Here is a 20,397-nt window from a genome sequence, read left to right on the forward strand (position 1 = left end):
AAGAATTGGTTCGATTAACTGAGCTTGAAATGAACGTTGGAGCCTGAACTCGGTTGCGGGGAGATTCCAATGAACGTGACTGAGACGACACAGAAACACTGGGGGATATAACAAAAAGAAGTTCGACAGTGAGAAGCCTGCAATTAAAGCAAGAATTCCTTGGAATGAATCAAGGAAAAACACGCGCGGGGAGCTGAGGAGGCGTTGTGCGTGGACGGGGCTGAGGTGGTCTCTGCTACGCGGAAGACGTCATCAAGCTTGCCAAGTCATGTGACATAGCAGCGTCTACTGATGAAAGTCAAGATGGATTAATAGTCGGCCCGATTAGCGGAGCTGACAGTCTCCTCATATAGGACACTGTAGCCGTACGCTTTAGATGGCTAAGCACTCATTCTATTATCACGGTGGATATAGCCTATCAATATCACCCTTTTTCGCGTAATTCAAGTTCCTCGCCTATAGCCTCGTGCAGTCCGGATAATCGACTCCCCGATTCCCCGATCCCTGAGCTACCCGCTCGCTTCATCTACCAAGTATGAATTCACGTGATACCGAGTCCAAGAAATTACTGGAATTTACAGTGCAGGGCTGTGCTTGATCTTCATACTATTTATGGTATATGTGCATTCATTCGTGTGGCATTTAGTTGCTAGCACTTTAACCCTCCACCTCATAGGCGTTGGACTTGTGCTTGGGCTCGAACTTGAAGTCCTTGTGAGCTGGACCGAGGAACATTTCCCTATTGTGTTCGTTAGAATATTGTTATCAATTAGGCATTGGAGAAATGAAACATACGTGATCTTGATCCAGTCCATGTAATGGTCACTGCCCATAAGAGTTTCCAGATCATTTCTACCTCTCCAGACCGGGGGTCTGTCCTGGATATTCGGAGGGAGATACTCAAGCAACCCGATGGGCACATAACGGTACGTAAAGCTCAGCCACTCAAGCAAGAAACGGCGAGTGATGCCAATACCATACTCATCAGATCCCCAAGCCTCAAGACCGTACTTCGCAAACTTCTCCACATACGATAAACGTTCGGATGCAGACTTGTCGAGATACTGGCCGGACTGAATCTCTTCAAAGAGCCAGGGCTTGACGAGTGCTCCGCGACCAACCATGACGGAGTCAACTCCGGCGTTGTTGATGTGGTCGTCGTAGTCGAAGTGGGAGTAGCAATCGCCGTTTCCGAGGAAATACACTTTGCCACCGTTGGGTTGCGTCCGCGCATCTGGTTCGCGGATAGTGTCGGTGACTTCGTCTGTCTTCTCATTCAGGCGCTTGATGAGAGCAGAGCACTCGGCGATATAGCTCCAGTCAGCTAGTCTGGTGTACCGCTGCTGTCTGCTTCGTCCGTGAAGAGTCACGGCTGCGATACCGGGAGGTCCAACGTCGAGCAAGCTGGATTCGTAACCTCCCAGCACGAGGCGCTCGACAAGCTTCTGTGCATTAGGAGCGTTGTCTCGGGTTCCAGTGCGGATCTTGACAGTAATAGGAATTTGCTCAGAAACTGCGTTCATGCCTCGCAGGATCTTCTCCAGTTTCGACGGGTGGTCAAGCAAGGCAGAGCCAGCGCCTTCGCGGTAGACAAGATCTATAGGACAACCGCAGTTCAAGTCAATGACACGCAAGTTGGGTGTGTATTTGGCCAGGACCTCGGTAGCCTTCAGTGCCTGCCAGGGCTTGTTGGCTGCGATTTGGGCACCGAGCTTGACGTCCTTGGAGTGGTCGTAGCCCTGCACGACACTTTGCGAGGGAGAAATGGTTGGCGGGAGCATTTCGGACTCATGGGCCCTCATCAAAGCCCACTCTGACTTCGACCCTTGAATCAACGGCATACTCATGGCCATCTCTGAATAGGTGAATTGCGCGCCAAGTTCCGAACAAAGTCTCCGGAAGGGAAGGTTGCCCTGTGTGGTCAGGGGAGCCAGAGCTGGGGTCTCTGGCCCGAAATAAAGACGCCTCTTTTCCGACGGCAAGAAAGGCTGCTCGGCGTATTGCGCTCGGTTCTCTTCCTTTGCTTCCTTGGCCTGTTCATCCGCCCCTTGCTCTCCATTCTCCTCCTGATGACGCTTATGGAGCTGCTTTTCCAAATCCCGACCAGTCTTGTCGAGCCATTTCGAGTACGCATCAGCGCGAGGTGTCTTGACCCTCTTTCTCGCCAGCGCAACCTTATCATCATTCGAGATGACATTGACAAAGCCATCTTCTGTCGCATGCGGAACAACCGGCTTCGCCTTTTGCTTGCGCTCCTCGTCCTCGACCAGAACTAGCTCTTTCCGTCCGTCAGCGGTCTCCCGCTCAGTCATATGCGAACCAACAAAGCGACATTTCCACCCCGCGTGACATTTGCCCCTAGCATCCCAGACCGGACATACGCCATTGAAGGTCGCAAGATCCTCCCGCTTGTGCTCTTCAAGGTATGTTCGCAGGTTATGCTCGAATCGGCACTTGTCGGCGAACTTGCATTCTTGCGGCGAGAATTCGGGGTTGAAAATTCGGGTCGGGCAAAGGCCCTTTGCATCCGTCGATCTCCCGAAGCTGCGGTGAGTGTTCTGACCGGTAGCTTTCTTTTTCTTATCTTTATTGTCAGTGTCGCGATCATCGTGATGCGCGGCTTCGGCGTTGTCGTCAGGGCTCGGTTCGGCGACTTGGGCGGCATGGGTACCTCTTCCGGTTGTTTGGACGACGAACCTAGCGTAAAATCACAAGTTAATCTCTCATGCTGAATAACGAGTGGCTAATTTACAGCCATTCACAAAAGCGACGGGCACAGAACATACTCAGGTTTCACAGGGGCAATGCCTCTTCTCCGACCAAGCTCGCGGTCGTCGGGCTGTGCCGAATCATTCTCCAACCTCGCCTTTTTCGAAGGTGGTCCTTCAGCACCATCAGAAGCAACTGCATCATCGGATGGGCCGTGTTTAGCGGTGGCCTCTAGATTGGAAGCATTGTTGTTTACTTCCGGCTGTGTCGGCGCAGGTGCGGAGTCCGCCATGACGCTGATGGTTATCCCCGGTAACGAATATTGATCCTAGCGGCAGGGCGTTGATTGTCTGGGGAAATGTAAACGAGGGCCCCGTATTGAACTTCAGCTGAGCAACTAATTTCAAATCCCGTTCCTTTAGTGCTTCAACCGCAATGGCTCATCACACACCGATTTCTGCGTGAAAACCGAGATGGCGAAAAAAAAAAAAAAAAAATCCCACTGCAGCTGATCAGATTGCGTTTGCAGTGTTTGCAACATGGAGAAAGAGCTAACTGTGGCGCAAGGCGGGATGAACTTGTGGCGGTGGGAAACGAGGTCATGATTACTTCAGCCGGATCGTTAGTGGCATGTAGCGGCATACGCGGTAATCGGTATGGGCTGTACAAGCGGCGTATTTGACTGTAACGTAAGAATACGTCAGGTATCATTGGCTGGATATCCCAGGCGGACGGGTCGAGAAGTCGAGGAGGGGTAAGAGTGGGGCAGTGAATCCACCTAAAATGAACCTTTTTCACTTTTCTAGAAGCCACCGGTACGGTACGAAGTACTGTCAGTAAGTACGGTATCCCTCTGTGTATAGTTACTCGGAGTACATACGGCGTACGCGATAGATTACTGGAAGATGCATGGAGCATTGATATGGTATACAGAGTACATGCAGAGTAAGCCTAGAATCTCCCGTGTATGAATCCTGCATCTGGGAGATTGATAAATGAGGTACCTTGGCTGCCAGAACTACTGTAAGCATCGTGTAGAAGGTTTAAATTCCGGTATCTCGGGCGACATGATTGGACATGTACCCCGTATATAGCATATGCACGTACCTTGAAATGGAGGGCAGGCAGTGGCCTGTAGCTTGCAGTATACAAAGTACGCTGCTTCGGGATCCATGCATAGTAAGCCGCTACATGAGGCTGCATACTCCGGGAGTCGACATCCTCGTATACCAATGGATGATGCTATGGTCGAGAGCTGCCCATTTCTAAGGCATACAGAACGCTCGGTACAGGCTTGTCTCGCCTCGCATGCTCACAAGCAGTGCCTCGCGTACTCTACAAATGTACATGTGGCATGTTAAGAGTGGAGAGTACGTTTACTGTATGTGTATGTAGCAATACCAGGAATATCATCTAGACGTATAGCTAAATTAAGAGCATGACCCGCATTGCTTGTCATAAGTCAATCATTTAGGTGGAACAGAACATAGTAACTCGGGGTGACGCCGGGAAGGCCACAAAACATCGTGGTCTTTGGGTCTTGGTTTGTGGCATTTCCACGGCACTTCTCCGGAGTAAAGTTGCCTTAGATGCCCCGAGTGGAATAGAGTCTTGAAAGTTCTCTGGTGTTCACCATGGCACCATATGCAGCAATATGCAAGTGCCATATTTGAATGTAAGAAGGATGATCTCGCAATTCCGCGCTAGCGATATGAACGACTTCAGTTGGAAATAATCCAAGTTCGGTACGGAGTACTAGACCACTATTCCTCGCAATTGCTGTACGTTGTAAGATATTCAACACTATCAAGTGTTGCTGAAACCCTCAGTAACTACTAGCCCTGGGAGCAGTACGATCTAGGGTAGTCCTACAACCAGCACATTTCCGTCGCTTTCATAGTTGGGGTAATGTGCCAAGAGACCAATGTAACGATTTACCAATGCTATGCCGTTTCCAGTAACTCAGCATTTCCCAAGAATTGCATTTTGAACTGTACGAAGTAACAGAATCATGGCGGTGAAAGAACCCCTTGACCATTATCAACACTATTGAACAATATTCTTGTCTTCTGCTGTCCATTGGGTACCATTGTTGACACTCGTTGTATTCCGTCTGCCGAGCCACGTTCGGCGGTGAACTCCTGCGGAAAAGAAGCGATGCTTCTGCCATGTTTCTAGCGCCCGCGCTAAAATCGCTACACTCGCTTGCAGGTGAGGCTAACATACTTTATTTCTCCCCAAGACAAGAAGATCGGTGATCACAAAATCAGGCGCTTGGTTTCGGCGAATCTCGTACGAGTGAACACGTAAAAAAGGTAAAAAAGGGGATACTAGAAGATGGGGCAGGATGAGAAAGAGGGGGATTGTCGTTGGAGTCGCATCATGACGAATTAGGCAATATGGAGTCAGTAGCGGTGGACGGTTGGTTGCACACGGAGTGCTTAGACCGCTCAGATGTTTGTATACTCTGTACTGAGGAGACATACTTTTTGTCTATACAGCGCAGTTAATATTAATTGAATTTAAAAAAACTAAACCACGTGTTAAGGCCTGACCACCTGATGTCATTGCTATGGAAGTACATATGGTCAGTGCTGGACACTAGCTGTATATGCAGTGATAAGTGCTTATCGATTTGTACTCAGTATACCTGGAAACACCGCAGTATCGTTATGTGAATCCGGAGTCCCTGAAGATCAAAAAACGGTCAACGATGCAGAGTACGTACTCGCTATGCTCATCGTCGGGGATTGAAAGTGCAAGGCTGGCCTGTGGGGTAAATCCGGCTCTATATTTTAAGATGAATCCATAGAACAACCATGGATGTACTCCGTAGAGCGACAGTCTTTCCCTAGTCCGACAGACTCGAGACGGACTCGGCGACCATATGGAGACTAGTGTCTGGTGAACCATGGATGCGATTGACTCGAAAGCAATGCGCCAGCAGTTATGTATCAGCCCCTCTGCGGGATGCCCGGCATTGGTGTCTTCCCAAGTGGCCATTGCCATTCCCTTCTATTGTACGAAGTGAGTACTTTCACTATCAGGAGGAATAGAAACAAGTTTAGATAGGATTCACTATGGAAAGTAGTCAGGAAGATCCTTTGATATTCACTGCGTTGTCAGTGACCTGTCTGCAGGTCATTACGGTTTTACAGACTAGTTTGTAATGGTCAATGACGGTACAATACCGCTAGTACGATACAGTTTATATGCTGGAACCGCATCATTGACTGCTGCTGCCTTTACCTTGCCATCGACATTAGACTTCATGTGTATACTCTGTAGAGTACTCCGTAATAAGCTCACGATAATAGATTATACGGTGTGCAAAGTAGTAGTAGCCTGCGATAGTAATGAGCTTAGGATGCATTCAGGTTCAATATGAAACAATGGTAACGTAACGTACGGAACCGGCTCTGTTGCCTCCATCGGCAGTACGGTAATAATACGGGTAATATTCTGGGATCGCGACGCCTTTCGAAACCAATCCTGGTCACTTCTTGGTATATTATTTTACTTCTATCGATCTCCAAGAGAGCTTCTTCGATCATCTCTATCTCATCTCTCCCTCTCACCACTTCTTATCTTTTATATCTCCCTCTCTCTCTCTCTCTCTCTCTCTCCCTCTCTCTCTTCATTCTGTTTCTATACATTCTTGATTCACATACCACTATCGGGTTCGTGTGTTCCGCCACTTTTCCCGAATCCGTCACGCTTTCCGCAGCCCAAGCGGGACTACACCCGAAGGTGGACTCCGTTTAAACCATCGTCGAGGGAAATTCGACACACTACTTTTTGACTTGATTTCACCTCTTTTTTATTATTCTGATGCTCGGGTCCTCAGGATCGCAAAGCCCTCCTCCCCTTCAACACTCTCCATCCGTCGGTGACCAAGATCGTGCTTCGACTAGAGACTCGACTCCCGTCACCACTCCCCTCGGTTTTGGAGTTCCATCTTCCCACAGACCGGATAGGGAAAAGGACTACTTGGATCCCTTTTGGTCTCGAAAACCCGTTGATTCCGCAAACCATCGATCATACTTTGACTCTCAGATTCCCTCGTCGTCGTCGCACTTTGACGCAGACCAAGATTTTCCCCTGTTTCTTTCGCCTCCTACGTCGAACAACAACAACAACAACAACACCATGACCGGACCGGCCGCACCTATTGACATTGCCACTCGTCAGACCTCCGTCTCCCCGCCCGGGCAGCAGGCGTCGAACTTGACTTCCGCTCTGCAGAAAGCGAATAACGGTGAGCGCACGGGCAGCATATCGCATTCTAGCGGTGTTGGTCTCAGCGTCTTCAAAGCCCCGCAACCTCGCAAAGATTCTTTCAACACCGCAGCGGCTCAATGGGGAAATGGAACCAAGCCAATCTCTGTTACCGGGTCTAACCGCGACAAGCAACGTCGGGAGTCGCTGGCTGGAAGTTTAGTAGGTGGTATGAGTTGGGGTGGAGTGTCTGTTGGTAGCTGGATTCGTGATGAGTGAGTACCACTGGCTTTTTATTCCTAGTGGGGTTGCGGGCCGCATCCAGGAGCTCCGGAAGAGAAATGCCGCTAACGAGCACTACAGCATTCTTATGACCGGCACTTCTCCCTTTACGGGGTTCCAATCGCCTTCTTTTCACTCTTCTTCCTACCTGCCGAAATTGGAGGCTAATTTCATGCGTGATTTCGCATGCTGCGGCGTGACTCTTCCGACACTCCATGATTTATTGCAACATTACGAAGAAGCTCATGCCACGAAATCGCCACACCAGAGCCACCGGCCTAGTCAAGGTGAAAGCCGGGCTGCGTTGGCGGCCGCCGCACTTGCTCATCAGCAAAACCAGCAGAACAATGGCCAGAGTCGTGGTCTGCAGCCTGACAAAATTATGGATATGCAGCGCAAGTTGAGCCATACTCAACCATCCCACCATCACCCCGACCTGGACACCATCGACGACATGGAGCTGGATGAACCTATGGGCGATAGCGATTCGCCGTCGAATCTATTTTCGCCTCCACCACAGAATGGTAACCAGAGTGGATTTGGGGATTCCAACAGACCGCAGCTCAACCTGTCTATGCTTCCGGGCAACCAAGGTTTCAAGGGCTCCCAACCGGGTACCCCGGTTTCTTCCGCGCGTCCTCTATCGCTGCAAAATAACCCCACAGTATCTTCTGTCAACACGCCAACTCTGATGGCGAACCCTTTGCAGAATGCACAATTTCGAAGCACTCCCGATTCATCTGCCCCGGGCACACCGGCCGAGATCGATGAGAGTGTAGTTGGTGGATTTGGCGATTTGACCATGCATGGTGGCGGCACCAACAGCCAGGGCCAGGGTCAGTCGCAGTTCTCGCGATTTGGAAGCAGCAATGACATGGTCGACCTCTGTATCGATGAACCAGCGAAGCGGTTGTTCAGCCCCAGTGGCGGTTTTAACTCTCCTAACGCGCACTTCAAACTCAGCGGAGCACAGTACGGTCCTAACAGTGACATTGCGCGCCGAATCCGGGAGCAACAGTTGCTAGCTGGCGTGCCGGACACCACTGCTCTTCTTCCGAACGAGGAGCCGAAGCCATTCCGATGCCCCGTCATTGGCTGCGAAAAGGCATATAAGAACCAGAACGGCCTCAAATACCACAAAGCTGTAAGTATATTCAACACCACAAGAGCTATTAATATCCCCGATACTAACTCATTCCAGCATGGCCACAACAACCAACAGCTACACGACAACGCGGACGGTACATTCTCGATTGTTAACCCTGAAACATCGGCGCCTTACCCCGGATCGCTCGGCATGGAGAAAGAGAAGCCCTACCGGTGTGAAGTGTGTGGCAAGCGGTATAAGAACTTGAACGGCCTCAAATATCACAAGTCGCATTCACCACCATGCAACCCCGAGTTTCAGCTCATGGCCTGTCGCAGTCTCAACTTTGGCGGAGGTGTCATGCAGGGACAGAACATCAACGTTGCTGGGGCTGGCCTCCCTGGCATTGGCGAGGAGGGTCTTCTATAAACTGCCTTCTTCGACAGCTTCGTCCTTTATCTTTGTTTCTTTCTGTTTTCATGATTCCCCCTAACGCTTATCGACTCGACGGATTTTTCATGGCCTTTGTCGCTTTTACATACGATCTAATGAACGGTTCGGAGACTTGGAGTTCAATGTGGTGTTCGCTTCATATTTCACTTGATGTCGACCGCCATTGAATGGACAAAAGGTCCTGATGCTCTGACTACAGTTGAGAAGACCGCATACGATTACTCCTTTTTCAGATTTCCGCTGTTCTTGTCGGTTTCAGAAGAGAACAGAGATATTTCGGTTTTTTCTTTCTTTTTTCACTTGGAATTCGTTTGGGAGCACAAAAAAATTGGGTCTAAAAATTTTCTTTTTATTGTTCAAGGGTGGTTTTGTCGTCTTGCTCCAACGCATATCTTATTTAGTTATGGCTTTTTGTTGGAGGAAAAGTTGCTTTCTAGACGAGCCAATGTCTTGTCTTGGAACGTTTTGAACAGTGCCTGGTTCGCAACTGGGGATCTTTCAGAGCTGATCCCAGTGCCTTTCTGGCTATGTATGGTTCATGATTCCATGTCGTTTTGTTTTCGCTTTTCTTTTTTTCGTTCGAAGCGGTTATCAGATTCCGGGGCATTGGAAAAGGCGTCGATCCTGTAGATAGACGTGTACCCGGAGTTATCTTTTCTTTTCATTTTGCTTGGTCACATTTCATATCGTTACGGTGTTGGAGTTCTTTTGACCTTTTGCTTTTGGTTAGCTAGCTTTTCTTCTTCTGTTTAGCCTTGTTCGCTGCTTTTCGCTTATAGAACTCGGTGCTTTTTTCTTCTCTCAATTCATTTTTTCTCGATTACCTTGCTTCAAACGTTCTAGATTTGGGTTCAACTTGTAGCTGTTGTAGCTTTGACATACTCCGTCTAGTTGCGTTCCATACTCGTAACCCTGAATGGATCTACGCAAGACAGATAATAGACAAAGCAAACACTATTGCCAATTTCATTTACCTAGGCCGGAATTAATCAAAAAAAAAAAAAAAAAAAAAAAAAAAAAAAAAAAAAAAAAAAAAAAAAAAAACAGTCGTCCTCACGAGTTAGCGCCAGATGATTGATATTGATGTCGTCAGGAATCTAAGGGTGACAAGACATGGGGGAAAAAAAAGGAAAACAGATAAAGCCGAATTTTGTAGAGTACACGCTGTTTTCATAAAAAACCTTGATAATGGGGAATTTGAATTTCGTTCATTCTGTGGGTAGGAACCAAGTATTGCAATTTCTTTTCGTTCACCACTTTCTTATCCCTTTTTTTTTGAAGATTGATTTTTTGGTTTTCTTTTGTTTTCCTTGTTTCTCGTATTCCGTAGCGAGACTTTCCGCGTGGCTTTTATGACGAAGAAAGGTACAAGAGCAAGAACAGAGCCAAAGAATACCACAACTTGGGCTTGAGATCTACCATTCAAACTCGCCTTGGCCCTTACGGAAGACGTATCTAGTACGGTCAATTACCATCCTCAAATAAAGTATGCACAGTCCAGAAAGGGGAGAAAACTTACTCTTTACCGCCAGTGGTCAGAATACCGTCCTTCAAGGTACACTTCCACTTGTTCTTCACCCGCTGCACCTTGTCATAGGTACAGAGCATGACCTGTCCAACGGCATCTTCAGCTTCATTCTCATCAGCCTCGTGGTCTTCAGGATCATCTAGGTCGGAGTTGATAGCGTCTTCGTCGTCTTCCTCGCCCTCGTCATCACCGCCAGGGCCGTCGAATTGTGCCTGTGCTCGGGGTACTTGTGTAATCGAAATCGACGAGGACGGCTCTGCGTCAGGAGCCGCCATATCAGCAGTAAGTTTTCGAGTGGTTGATGATGGCTTTTGTTGACGCTCCTCCAACGGAGCGAGAAGACCACCACCCTCCATGTCGAGCATACGCTGTTTCAAGTGCTCACGGAGGACTCTGTCGTTCTGACCCGGCTCACGCTGGGCAGCTTCCCGCCGTCGAGCAACCTCTGCTTTCCACTCTGACAATGCGTCACCAGCGCCATCGGTTTGAGCATTGCCCAGGAATGGCTGGTTCATGGGCGGGTAACCGGGTTCCTGTTTGATCTGCGGGGCCTGACCGTTGGACACCTGGTACTGTTGCTGTTGTTGCTGTGGCTGTGGCTGAGGGTTCTGTGGACGCGGATGTCCTGGCATGGTCAACGGCGGTGGCTGTGTCTGTGACTGAGCTTGAAGTTGACTGACGGAGTTGGCGGCAGCAGCCCCGAATCGTTGTTGCATCAAGGTAGCAGCACGTTCACGGGCCGACTGAGGGTTGGGGTTTGCTGACATCATGTTATTCATGGGAGGGTACCCTGCTTGGCCGTTCAATCCGGGCTCAGTCTTGATGTAGGGTTGTTGGTTCATATTGGAAGCTGCTCCAACGGGTGTGGGTGCCTGGAGCGGCGGCACTGTGCCGGAGACAGATTGTGGTGTTGAGTGAGGAACATGTTGTTGTTGAGTCTGGGGAGGAGGGTTAGGTCTGGGAGCATTCGACGGCACGGTCGCAGTAGGAGGAAGGATCTGGTTCTGAGACTGGGTCGGGGCAGCTTGGGGCGGCGGCGGATCCCAAGGGAACTGAGCGACAGCAAGCGACGAGAGTTTTTTCTGCCAGCTCTGTAATCAAAGAGTTAGCCTGATAAAGGTAGAGGTGTGATGATATGAAGCAAAATGCAGATCAAAAATGTACAGTCCCATGTACATAGTCAACCGTCCGAATCCGGCAACCGGAGGCGTGCTTGGCGCTGAGGCTCCTATAAAAGAGGCCTCTTAAAAGGCGGTGGCTTCCCCTCACACACAGCCTCCCGCATCCTCCTCAAGATGACTCACGAGAACGACGAAGAACGATGAAATATTCGACAAAAAACAAAAAAAAAAAAAAAAAACATACCTGTCGCAGGTCTAACAACGTCTGCTGGTCCACACCACTCTCTTCGAAATCAACCTGAGAGGAATCACAGACCTCCTGGATGACGAGATCGAACACCGTGCCCTGTGGAGAGAGATCACCGTGGTATCAGCTTCAAGATTCTGACAACAACAGCAACGAGATGACGAGGATTCTATCAAAACTAAACAGAAGGAAAGAAGAAAAGACACCAGGAACAGCTATAATTCCCAGTGAATTCCCCTAGGAAAAGGACTCGTCCACTCACCACCAGCTGGTTCGACATGGTCGCTGGGCGAGAGAGAGATCTCAGGAATGTATCCGTTCAAATATTTTCTCTTTTCTTTCCTTTCTTCTGATTTTCTTCTTCTTCTTTTCTTTCACTAAAACAAAAAAAAAAAGCCTATCAAATAAAAGCGATATGATGATGGTTTTGTTTCTCTGGCTTGTGACTCCGGTCGGTTGCCACAGGCGTCTAATAACGAAGCAGAGCGAGCGAGAAACTCCCCAAGCACCAAAATAACCTAGAGCAGCGACTTGCGATGGACGATACAAGACGTTCGATTGCCTAAACGATGCGCTTTTCGACCTGGAGGGAGACGGGGAACAGCGGACGGACTGGGCGTCAACGGGAGGATTTGGGGTGATGGAAGGGGAAAGTTGCGATTTCCCCGGCGAAAGTAGAGCCGCCCGGGTGCTTAGTCAGCGCGTCGATCGATATCGTCCCATAGTGTACTTGTACTCTGTAGTAGAAATCTACTGGAAATTCACTGGATAATGCTATAGGCAGTAAAAGAGTAAAATAGTACCGTATATGCATTAATCCCGAAACCCTAAGAATATCCAATGTCCCTAATTTCCATACAAGAAAGAGAAGAGCGCCCCAAAATAGTATCCAACGTGCATCCAACTCCTCCCAATGACCTAGAAACCGTAGCCTTCCAAAACGCCTTGAAAAAGAAAAATGAAAAAATGAAGAACAAAAAGCAATCTACCGGATGGTCATCGACTTGTTCATCTTCGCCTTGCTACCAACACCTCCTTCACGAGAAGCCGAAGCACTGGTGCCAGCCTTGCGCTCAAACACCTTCCAGAACTTCAAGCTCTCATCTGCCGCAGCGGTAGCCAGGAGCTGACCGTCCGGGCTCAGCGAACTGTGCAGAACACGAGTCTCATGCGCAGGGATCTCGATGTTGCGGACCAGGGTCGGGTAACTCCAGATGCTCAGCGAGTTGTCCGGGAATCCACTCGAGCTGACAATCTCCCGGTAGTGGTTGCTCCACCGCAGACTGGTCACTTGCGAGCCGGTGTCGATGCTGTTGGTACGGGCACCGGTGGTGGTGTTCCAGAAGTGGATGTGACGGTCATACGAACCGCCTCCGGTGGCCAACAGGTTCATTTGCCAGGGGCACCAGCTGAGAGCCTTAACGGCGGCGCGGTGGTTGGTCTTGGTGAACTTAGGGGCGCTGAGGGATCGGGCATCCCAGATGTTGACCAGGTTATCGTTACCGCCCGTCGCAAGCTGTGCGCCGTCAGAGCGCCACTCCAAGCCGCAGACTTCCGATGTGTGGGAAACGAGCTCTGCCACCTTGTGCTGGGCGATACGGACGTCGTGGTTGTAGACAAGACCGCTGCGCGCACCAGTGGAGAGTGTGTGCTTGGACCAGCCCATGACACCGACACGAGAGTCGTGGCCGTACATGCTTCGAAGCTTGGTCCCCTCCTCAACGTCCCAAATCTGAATCTCACCCGTGCCCAGACCAACACCTACATAAGCACCATCACCGCTCCATTTGACACTGCTCACATACGTATCAGGAGAGGTCTCCATCAAGCAGTCAACGGACCCGCTGTCGGCAGACCACACGTAGACATTGCGCTCGAGACCAATAGCCACCTGGTTTCCAGAGCTCCAGTCGAGGAGGTTGAGATAGTAGTCGTCGAGCAGACCGGGGGCGTCGAGAACACGCTCTGGAGCCGTCTGGATTCTCCGACGGAACTGGGCGGACTGTGACTTGCTGGGCTTGAGAGGACGGTTGTACTGAGCCCGGAGGTCAATGGGCTTGGACGACTCGGGCGGAGGAGGCTTGAAGGCAAGGATTTTGGTGTTCAGGTTCACACCACAGGCATCGGCCAATGATGATTCGTACGCAACCGCATCCGGTGCTGGCCGTGTGTACGAGGAAGTGGAGGCCTCGTTATCTTCCAGGCCCAGGTTGTCAAGCGCCGCTGTGAGTTCTTCGTCGCTGCTTCCACGACCACCGATATCAAAAGCGCTAGCTGCGCTGGCAAGTACAGAAGAGCCTTCCTTGCCATTACCACTGGTCTTTGGACGCTGGCTTTCCTCCGGCTTCGCAGTACCGGCAGTTGCGAGCCCTTCACTCGCGGTGCGGTTGGGAATAAATCGGTCGCCAGCATTGTGCGGAACGCGAACCGTGGTCTTGCCAGATCGTGTGCGGGTCGAGATGTCTTTGCGTGCGGGGGGATCTTTGCGTATACGCTCGTTGGCCGAAGGAGACTGCGAGGATGAAGGACCGGTACCGGTCAAGGTCCACTCCGAAACACCCAGCTCCAGATGCTTCGGGGACTTGCGGATACGGGCGATGTTGGACTTAGGAGATTCACGGTAACTCCGAGAAGCCCTCGTCGAGACCGACTTGGTGAAGTATTGTGTGAGATTTCCTCCGTAGACGGACTTCTTGTCATCTTTGCTGAACTCTGTCGGGTCACGGGAGGGGGTGAACGGGGACGAGTGGTTTGACGTGACGCTCTCAGTTCTAGGACGAGGAGATGGAGTGAGAGGCATGCGACCTCCAGCCGTCTTGGAGGCGAAGATGCCTCGATGAGACTTCACAGGTGTTGATACCGTTGGCGTAGCCATTGCGGCGTAGAATGATCAGAACGTATGTGGACGAAGAGATGCAAGTATGGAACAGCTGCAAAGCGAAAAGCAAAAGTAGTGAAGAATAGATGGCAATGAAGACCAATTAATCAGGAAAAGAGGAAAGAGAGGAGAATGGGAAGGGAAAAGGATGTAGAAAAGAGCAAAAAGGAGCCCGGAAGAGGAAGAGAATAAATACAGAGTATAGTTCTTCTTCGCCGGGGCAACCGTTACCTGAGGTACGGCTGCACTAGTCCGGATTTGGACAGGTATCCACCTGACATGAGGCTACTTTCCCAAAGTGGTAAGGCACATCTTGGCAGATCACGTTACTTTTTATAGCCGCTTTACTCTAAAGCAGCAGCATTGTTTGTGGTACAGATTACAAAACCTCTATCGCAAACGAAAATACAAATGTGAATGCTCTAGCAATCAATAATCGAGACTCATTATTTCATTCTATTATCCTCCTGTTTTCTCGGGTGCGTTGGTCTCCGTCGGGCCCCTAAGCCAACTGTCCCCTGGGTCTACCCTGATGGCACGGCAACCATAATCGTCCCCCACTCCGGCCCCCTACACCGTCCTCCATACTCGCTGCACCACGCCAATCGTCCTGGACGGTGTCTCCAGGCCCGAATCCAATGAACCAGTCTTCTGTTTCCGGCCAGCAGCCGTATATCATGCCCTCCAGTCCTGCCGCCGCCGGTCGGAATAGTGCGGACGACCGCCCGAGCATTAAAAAGGCTCAGGGCCATGTCCCCGCATGCTTGGTCAATGCTTCCGTGACGTATGTCGGAAACGATCAGATCTACGCCTTTGGAGGGTTTGATCAATACACCGATGAAGGTTTGCTTAAATTCAAGAGAACGGGATTGGGATCTCGTACTAATATACTATGGAATAGTGTACAACCACGTTCTGAAGCTGGACCTACAGACCCTTCGTTGGGAATTGGTGGATAACTATGGGGATATCCCCGGAGTTCGCATGGGTTCGCGCAACTATTATTTTCCCCGTTACGGAGTGCAGGACTAATTGGTCTATTTCTTGTATAGGTCACACTGCGACCCTCTACCAAGGTGACAAACTGATTGTATTTGGAGGAGAAAACGAACATCGCGAATATCTGTCCGACGTCGTCATCTTTGATATCCCCACCTCCACTTGGTCACAGCCAGAGATTCGAGGCCCGATCCCACGAGGAAGAAATCGCCATGCTGCCGTGATTTACGAGGATAATCTGTTCATCATCGGTGGAGTGACGGGAGAGCACAGTGTCATTCTCGACAATCTGACTTACTTGGATTTGAAGACCTGGACCTGGTCTCGGACCTGGAACTTCACTCCCCGCTTCGATCATACGGCATGGGTCTGGGGTGGCCGTCTCTGGATTTTTGGAGGACTTGGCCCGGACATGGAGCGGACAACCGACATCTGGTGGCTCGATCTCAAAAACTCTCCGTCTCTTGGAATCGCGGCGTCACAAGGTACCGTGGATCTCCCCGCCATTCTCAGCAACAGAATGACTTATGACCCAGGCGCGACTTCAAGTAATAGTCCGTCGCAGCAGCTGCCCGGTCGGTCCGGTAGCTACGCACCAAACTCTGGCAGTGTCCAAGTTCGCAATTTGAACCGGCGCAAGCCCGCTGCTCCAGGCGCCGTATCCTCCCTTCGGTTTCAGTCAGGTCCTCACGTTCCTGCACTGTTTTCGGGGACTCATTTCCAGGCGTATGCCTCGGGCGTGCTTCTCGATCTGATTACTCCATCTGAGACTGTGCGAACATATGAGTGTAATTTATCTTTGTTAGAACTCGATACCTTGCGCTGGCAAAGGTTGGCAGATGGACACGAAATCTTCAAACCGGGTTATCGGTGGCACTACTGCACCGTTAATACAGATGGCACAAGAGCTTGGTTGCTTGGGTGTGACCTAAACGCCGGAGCTGGACAGGGAGCCAGCGATGAGAACCACATGGGTGAAATCCTTTGTATTGACTTGAAGAGATACGGGCTACTGGGAAACGAGATGGGGGCCATCTCACCGGATCAACGAAAGACACTGGCTTCTGAATCCGAGCCCTCATCTCTTTCGGGCCTGGGGGCAGATTTAGCTGCTGTCTTCGATCAAGCACCAGAATCTGGCAGCGGTGCTGACTTTATCATTACCGCTAACCGCGATGATGATGGAGACCCGGATGCCATGGTAGATGCCTCGTCCTCGTCACAGTCCGAGACTACTTTCCTATCACCGAATGCGGATACGTCGCCTCCGATTCACGTTCATCGCATTATCCTGCAGCTGAGGTGGCCCCATTTCAAGCGACTCTACTCCTCCAGAATGGCAGAATATCACGCAAACAGGATGCATATCCCTGAGCCCTACTCGGTCGTCCGGGCCTTTCTGTACTACCTTTATACAGATAGCATATCCGGCCATCCAGAGTACTGCTCTGACATAATCGATGTAGCAGGGATGCTCGTGATGGCAAATCTCTACGACATGCCCAAACTCCGTCTTCTGTGCGTAAATCGGCTAAGTCGCGAACTTGATGTCGAAAATGCAGCCATCGTCTGGGAACGAGCGGGTCGAACAAACGAAGAATGGCTGATGCGCCGTGCTGCGCAATTCTGTCTCGCGCATTGGGGCCGCATCGTGCGGACAGACGGCTTCAAATCTCTAAGCAAACAGAGCATGATCGAGCTTTGCGAAGTGGCTGACACTGAGGGACGGATCATAACAGGATCCGAACTGGAAATGGTGGGTGTCTGGGGGACGGATGCGCTTGGTTTGAATCGGGATCTTAAGCGGCAGCAGCTGGCGCTTGGTAATGCTGGTATGGATGAGGATGATTATGACGGGGAAGATCTCGAGGGGATGGAGATTTCATAATAATGAAGCACGGGCAATGGATGCATTTCGGCGTTGGGGCTTAACGGGGTGGATTGTCTGGTTGATTTTGGAAATTTTGGTGCATCGGTACGGGCTTATTTAAACGGTTCTAAGAGTTCCCGTGAAATAGTAATGATTAGATACCTACCACTCGGATGCTACGCTACGAAGTAACAAGGGCTATCAAAGAAAGCAAAATGCATCACTTGCTGCCTAAATAACAAAAATGCCAGAAAATGCCTCATCAAACGCCGATCTATCGTCCGAAACATCCTTATTCTACGTGGCATACGTGGCTCGATGCCTTCACCAACAAGTTAGCAGAGCGCGGCAATGCAAACAATCATGGTTAGCATCTTTCATTGGTGTGGCAACTACTATGATAGAGAACACGAGATTCTGATATTGGCGACCCAGACGCCGTATAGGGCCACGTGATTACGGGGCGCGTGTTACCCAGTTGTCAACTCCCATCTGAATCCTACCTCCTTTCACTTTTTCAGGAGCGTTTTACTTGTCAATGGCTTCTCTACTGGCATCCTACGGAAGTAGCCATCACGTGGCTACATAAAGGGTTGTACGATTGTCTTTATCAGTTCAATTGCTCTCGCTTCGTCCATCTCACTTATTTCGCATCTCGAACCATCATCACCTTTGCTCTGGGATCGCTTATGCAAGAATTCACTCAATATGGATCTGCTTCGCAGAGGAAAGGCTAACGCGAAAAGGGTTTCTGAGAGATTCTGGCACAAGTCCGAAAGATTTGGGCATAAGATCAAGCGGTTAATCAGGTCGCGTAGACCAGATCCCAAATCACCGGAAACTCCTCATGTCGCTCCAGAGCAACGTATTGCCCAATCCGAACCATCTGTGCCAGAGCAAGTACCGGAAGAACCCCATGACAAACTGATCCGCAATAGTACACCGCTGGAGAACCTTCCAGCTGAGATCCGGCGTCACCTCCTTTCTACACTGGATTATGAAGGACTAAAGGCCCTAGTCCACGCGTCTTCCATCTATCACCAGCAGTATCTGCTAAATCGTCACCATCTACTCTGTAAATGCTTAGAGACAACTTTGGGTAGCAATACCACCGGCGCTTGTGCTGTTTATCAGTCTGGATTGGTCGAATTTTCAAAAACGCGCACTGAGGAGATAATCACTCAGTTTCTTGAATCCTATGGGAATAGCCGCTTTTTGTCCCAGTATTCATTTCTGAAGACGCTTATCTTGGACCAAGTCATCTCGATAGTGGCCTTTCATCTCTCAATTATCAAGCCTCTTGCCCGGTACTATGCTGGTTGGACAGTGGTCAATCTTGCTAAAGATACCAAGGACACACAAGACTACTTATCTCTGAGCAGCACAGAAGAAACACGGTTGACGCGTGCTCTGTATCGCTTCCAACTCTACTGTAACCTCTTTGGGGTCAGTTGTTACAGATCTCGCCGTCAATGGATGTTGGAATTTGAGAGTGTGGACATCTTGAGGATATTCATGGGCAATTATGAGCTTTGGGACCAAAGGAGGTTGAGGAGATTGCCTGCATTTACACTTTTGCAAAGACAACATTCAACCAAGTTTTTGATGACATCCGCTGGGATGTCCACCAAGATAATCCGAGGTTTGATGGACAACACCGGCCGCCCACCCCGCAAGGGGCATTTAATTTTGATAGTGGATGTAAGTTTTGCATTTCTTCTTCTTCTTCTTCTTCTTCTTCTTCTTCTTCTTCTTCTTCTTCTTCTTCTTCTTCTTCTTCTTCTTCTTCTTCTTCTTCTTCTTCTTCTTCTTCTTCTTCTTCTTCTCTCTTCTCCCCATGCAAGCACAACCAGTAACCACTTGTTTGATAGACACCAGGGATCTCCTTCTGGAGAGAAACCTCTCCCGTGGCCTCGAGCTGCTGCATGATGTTCTTTTTAAGATCAAGGACCATGCACAACTGGTCTTAACAATGCAAGAGCAGATATCGCAGGCGCAAAGTGACTCTTGAGGATATCCTGGATAATACACCACAGTCCAGGCGGCGCCGACTACACCCCACGGATCAAGACTTGAAGCAAAAACGACGTGACCCATTACCTTTCCAGGGTGGTAATGAAGAATTTCCACCACTGGCCCGGACTCTAATATGGCAGGGGACCTACAGCAACCTGTTTGGATGGTACATTAAGGATGATGTCCGCAGCTGGGGATACATTATGTGGGGTGCAGCACGACTTGAGCGCACAGGCGTGAAGGAGGTCTTGCATCGACAGTGGAAAGCGTGTTGGAAAGACGTTGACCCAAGGAATAGGCTGCGGTACGCCAATTAGCACTGGTTTCCGGGCTGGGAAGTCACCCCCTAAAAGACCAGCTGCGCGATAGTGTATATGCTTATATTCTAGCATGTGACTCTAATTTCATCGAGTTCCTCGATTCTCTTATCCATCTTTTCACATCGAAGCGTGTACCGAAAATACTTCGACACCATATCCTACAACCCATCCAAAACCGCCCGCGCATGAGCATCCACCTCATCCCGCAAAATCTGCACTGAGTTCATTATTTACAGTACATAGATATGGATGTGCATCGTATTTATTATAGGTTGATAGTACTGGTTGAAAGGGGTCGAGTTACATATCTTATCGGATAATGTAATCACTAACGTTACGACATAGGGCTATCAATGAAAGTATATTGCGAACAACTCTAATTAGCTTCATCCCGATCAACCCAGGGCTTCCCGTCTACTTAAGCCACACACCGGCCGGTTAGTAGTTTGGGTGACTGCCAGCGAATCCCGGCTGTTGTATGCTTTTGTTTTTGCCACGGGCGAAGCGAGCTTATCTATATTAAACATGCAGTGAGGCTGCATTTATTTTATTATTTACTTTGGGGCAATCCTTGTTGGGTTAAATATGTGCATGCGGGACGGTTTCAAGCTCTATCATGATAATGCAATGGAAATAAGCGGCTATATGACAAGAGCTCAGGTATTAAAG

The 20,397-nt window shown here is 49.8% G+C and overlaps 8 protein-coding genes across 8 annotated transcripts; 4 read left to right on the forward strand and 4 right to left on the reverse strand.

The window, feature by feature from the left end:
- Positions 1–317: 317 nt before the first annotated feature.
- On the reverse strand, positions 318–3,174 carry dus3 (tRNA dihydrouridine synthase DUS3). Its single transcript, XM_022549581.1, has 3 exons — positions 2,787–3,174; positions 796–2,697; positions 318–739 (listed from the first exon to the last, which is right to left on the reverse strand). Exons 1-3 carry the CDS (start codon positions 2,999–3,001, stop codon positions 658–660), a joined length of 2,199 nt encoding a protein of 732 aa, XP_022404325.1. The 5' UTR covers positions 3,002–3,174; the 3' UTR covers positions 318–657.
- Positions 3,175–4,842: 1,668 nt separating this feature from the next.
- On the reverse strand, positions 4,843–5,212 carry ASPGLDRAFT_42677 (uncharacterized protein). Its single transcript, XM_022545648.1, has one exon. It carries the CDS (start codon positions 5,191–5,193, stop codon positions 4,927–4,929), a length of 267 nt encoding a protein of 88 aa, XP_022404326.1. The 5' UTR covers positions 5,194–5,212; the 3' UTR covers positions 4,843–4,926.
- A 1,328-nt stretch (positions 5,213–6,540) lies between these two features.
- ASPGLDRAFT_22481 (zinc-coordinating transcription factor SFP1) lies at positions 6,541–8,725 on the forward strand (the record flags this gene model as incomplete). Its single annotated transcript, XM_022543185.1, has 3 exons — positions 6,541–7,202; positions 7,291–8,353; positions 8,411–8,725. The coding sequence occupies 3 exons, from the start codon at positions 6,541–6,543 to the stop codon at positions 8,723–8,725; spliced, it is 2,040 nt and encodes a 679-aa protein (XP_022404327.1).
- Positions 8,630–9,578, forward strand: ASPGLDRAFT_976616 (uncharacterized protein). Its single transcript, XM_022550612.1, has one exon. The coding sequence runs from the start codon at positions 8,900–8,902 to the stop codon at positions 9,377–9,379; it is 480 nt and encodes a 159-aa protein (XP_022404328.1). The 5' UTR covers positions 8,630–8,899; the 3' UTR covers positions 9,380–9,578.
- A 217-nt stretch (positions 9,579–9,795) lies between these two features.
- On the reverse strand, positions 9,796–12,018 carry ASPGLDRAFT_42679 (transcription initiation factor IIA large subunit). Its single transcript, XM_022545649.1, has 4 exons — positions 11,908–12,018; positions 11,643–11,744; positions 10,269–11,368; positions 9,796–10,204 (listed from the first exon to the last, which is right to left on the reverse strand). The coding sequence occupies exons 1-4, from the start codon at positions 11,923–11,925 to the stop codon at positions 10,165–10,167; spliced, it is 1,260 nt and encodes a 419-aa protein (XP_022404329.1). The 5' UTR covers positions 11,926–12,018; the 3' UTR covers positions 9,796–10,164.
- Positions 12,019–12,630: 612 nt separating this feature from the next.
- On the reverse strand, positions 12,631–14,520 carry ASPGLDRAFT_118450 (WD40 repeat domain-containing protein; the record flags this gene model as incomplete). Its single annotated transcript, XM_022539960.1, has 1 exon — positions 12,631–14,520. The coding sequence occupies one exon, from the start codon at positions 14,518–14,520 to the stop codon at positions 12,631–12,633; it is 1,890 nt and encodes a 629-aa protein (XP_022404330.1).
- A 641-nt stretch (positions 14,521–15,161) lies between these two features.
- Positions 15,162–17,410, forward strand: ASPGLDRAFT_32138 (Kelch motif domain protein; the record flags this gene model as incomplete). The annotated part of the gene is made up of 3 exons (XM_022544138.1): positions 15,162–15,366; positions 15,425–15,511; positions 15,576–17,410. The coding sequence occupies 3 exons, from the start codon at positions 15,162–15,164 to the stop codon at positions 17,408–17,410; spliced, it is 2,127 nt and encodes a 708-aa protein (XP_022404331.1).
- Positions 17,411–18,239: 829 nt separating this feature from the next.
- ASPGLDRAFT_63789 (uncharacterized protein) lies at positions 18,240–19,725 on the forward strand (the record flags this gene model as incomplete). Its single annotated transcript, XM_022548713.1, has 5 exons — positions 18,240–18,292; positions 18,331–18,886; positions 18,937–19,093; positions 19,264–19,355; positions 19,405–19,725. 5 exons carry the CDS (start codon positions 18,240–18,242, stop codon positions 19,723–19,725), a joined length of 1,179 nt encoding a protein of 392 aa, XP_022404332.1.
- Positions 19,726–20,397: the final 672 nt, after the last annotated feature.

Source organism: Aspergillus glaucus (genome assembly GCF_001890805.1).
Source record: "Aspergillus glaucus CBS 516.65 unplaced genomic scaffold ASPGLscaffold_3, whole genome shotgun sequence".
Lineage (NCBI taxonomy): Eukaryota > Fungi > Ascomycota > Eurotiomycetes > Eurotiales > Aspergillaceae > Aspergillus > Aspergillus glaucus.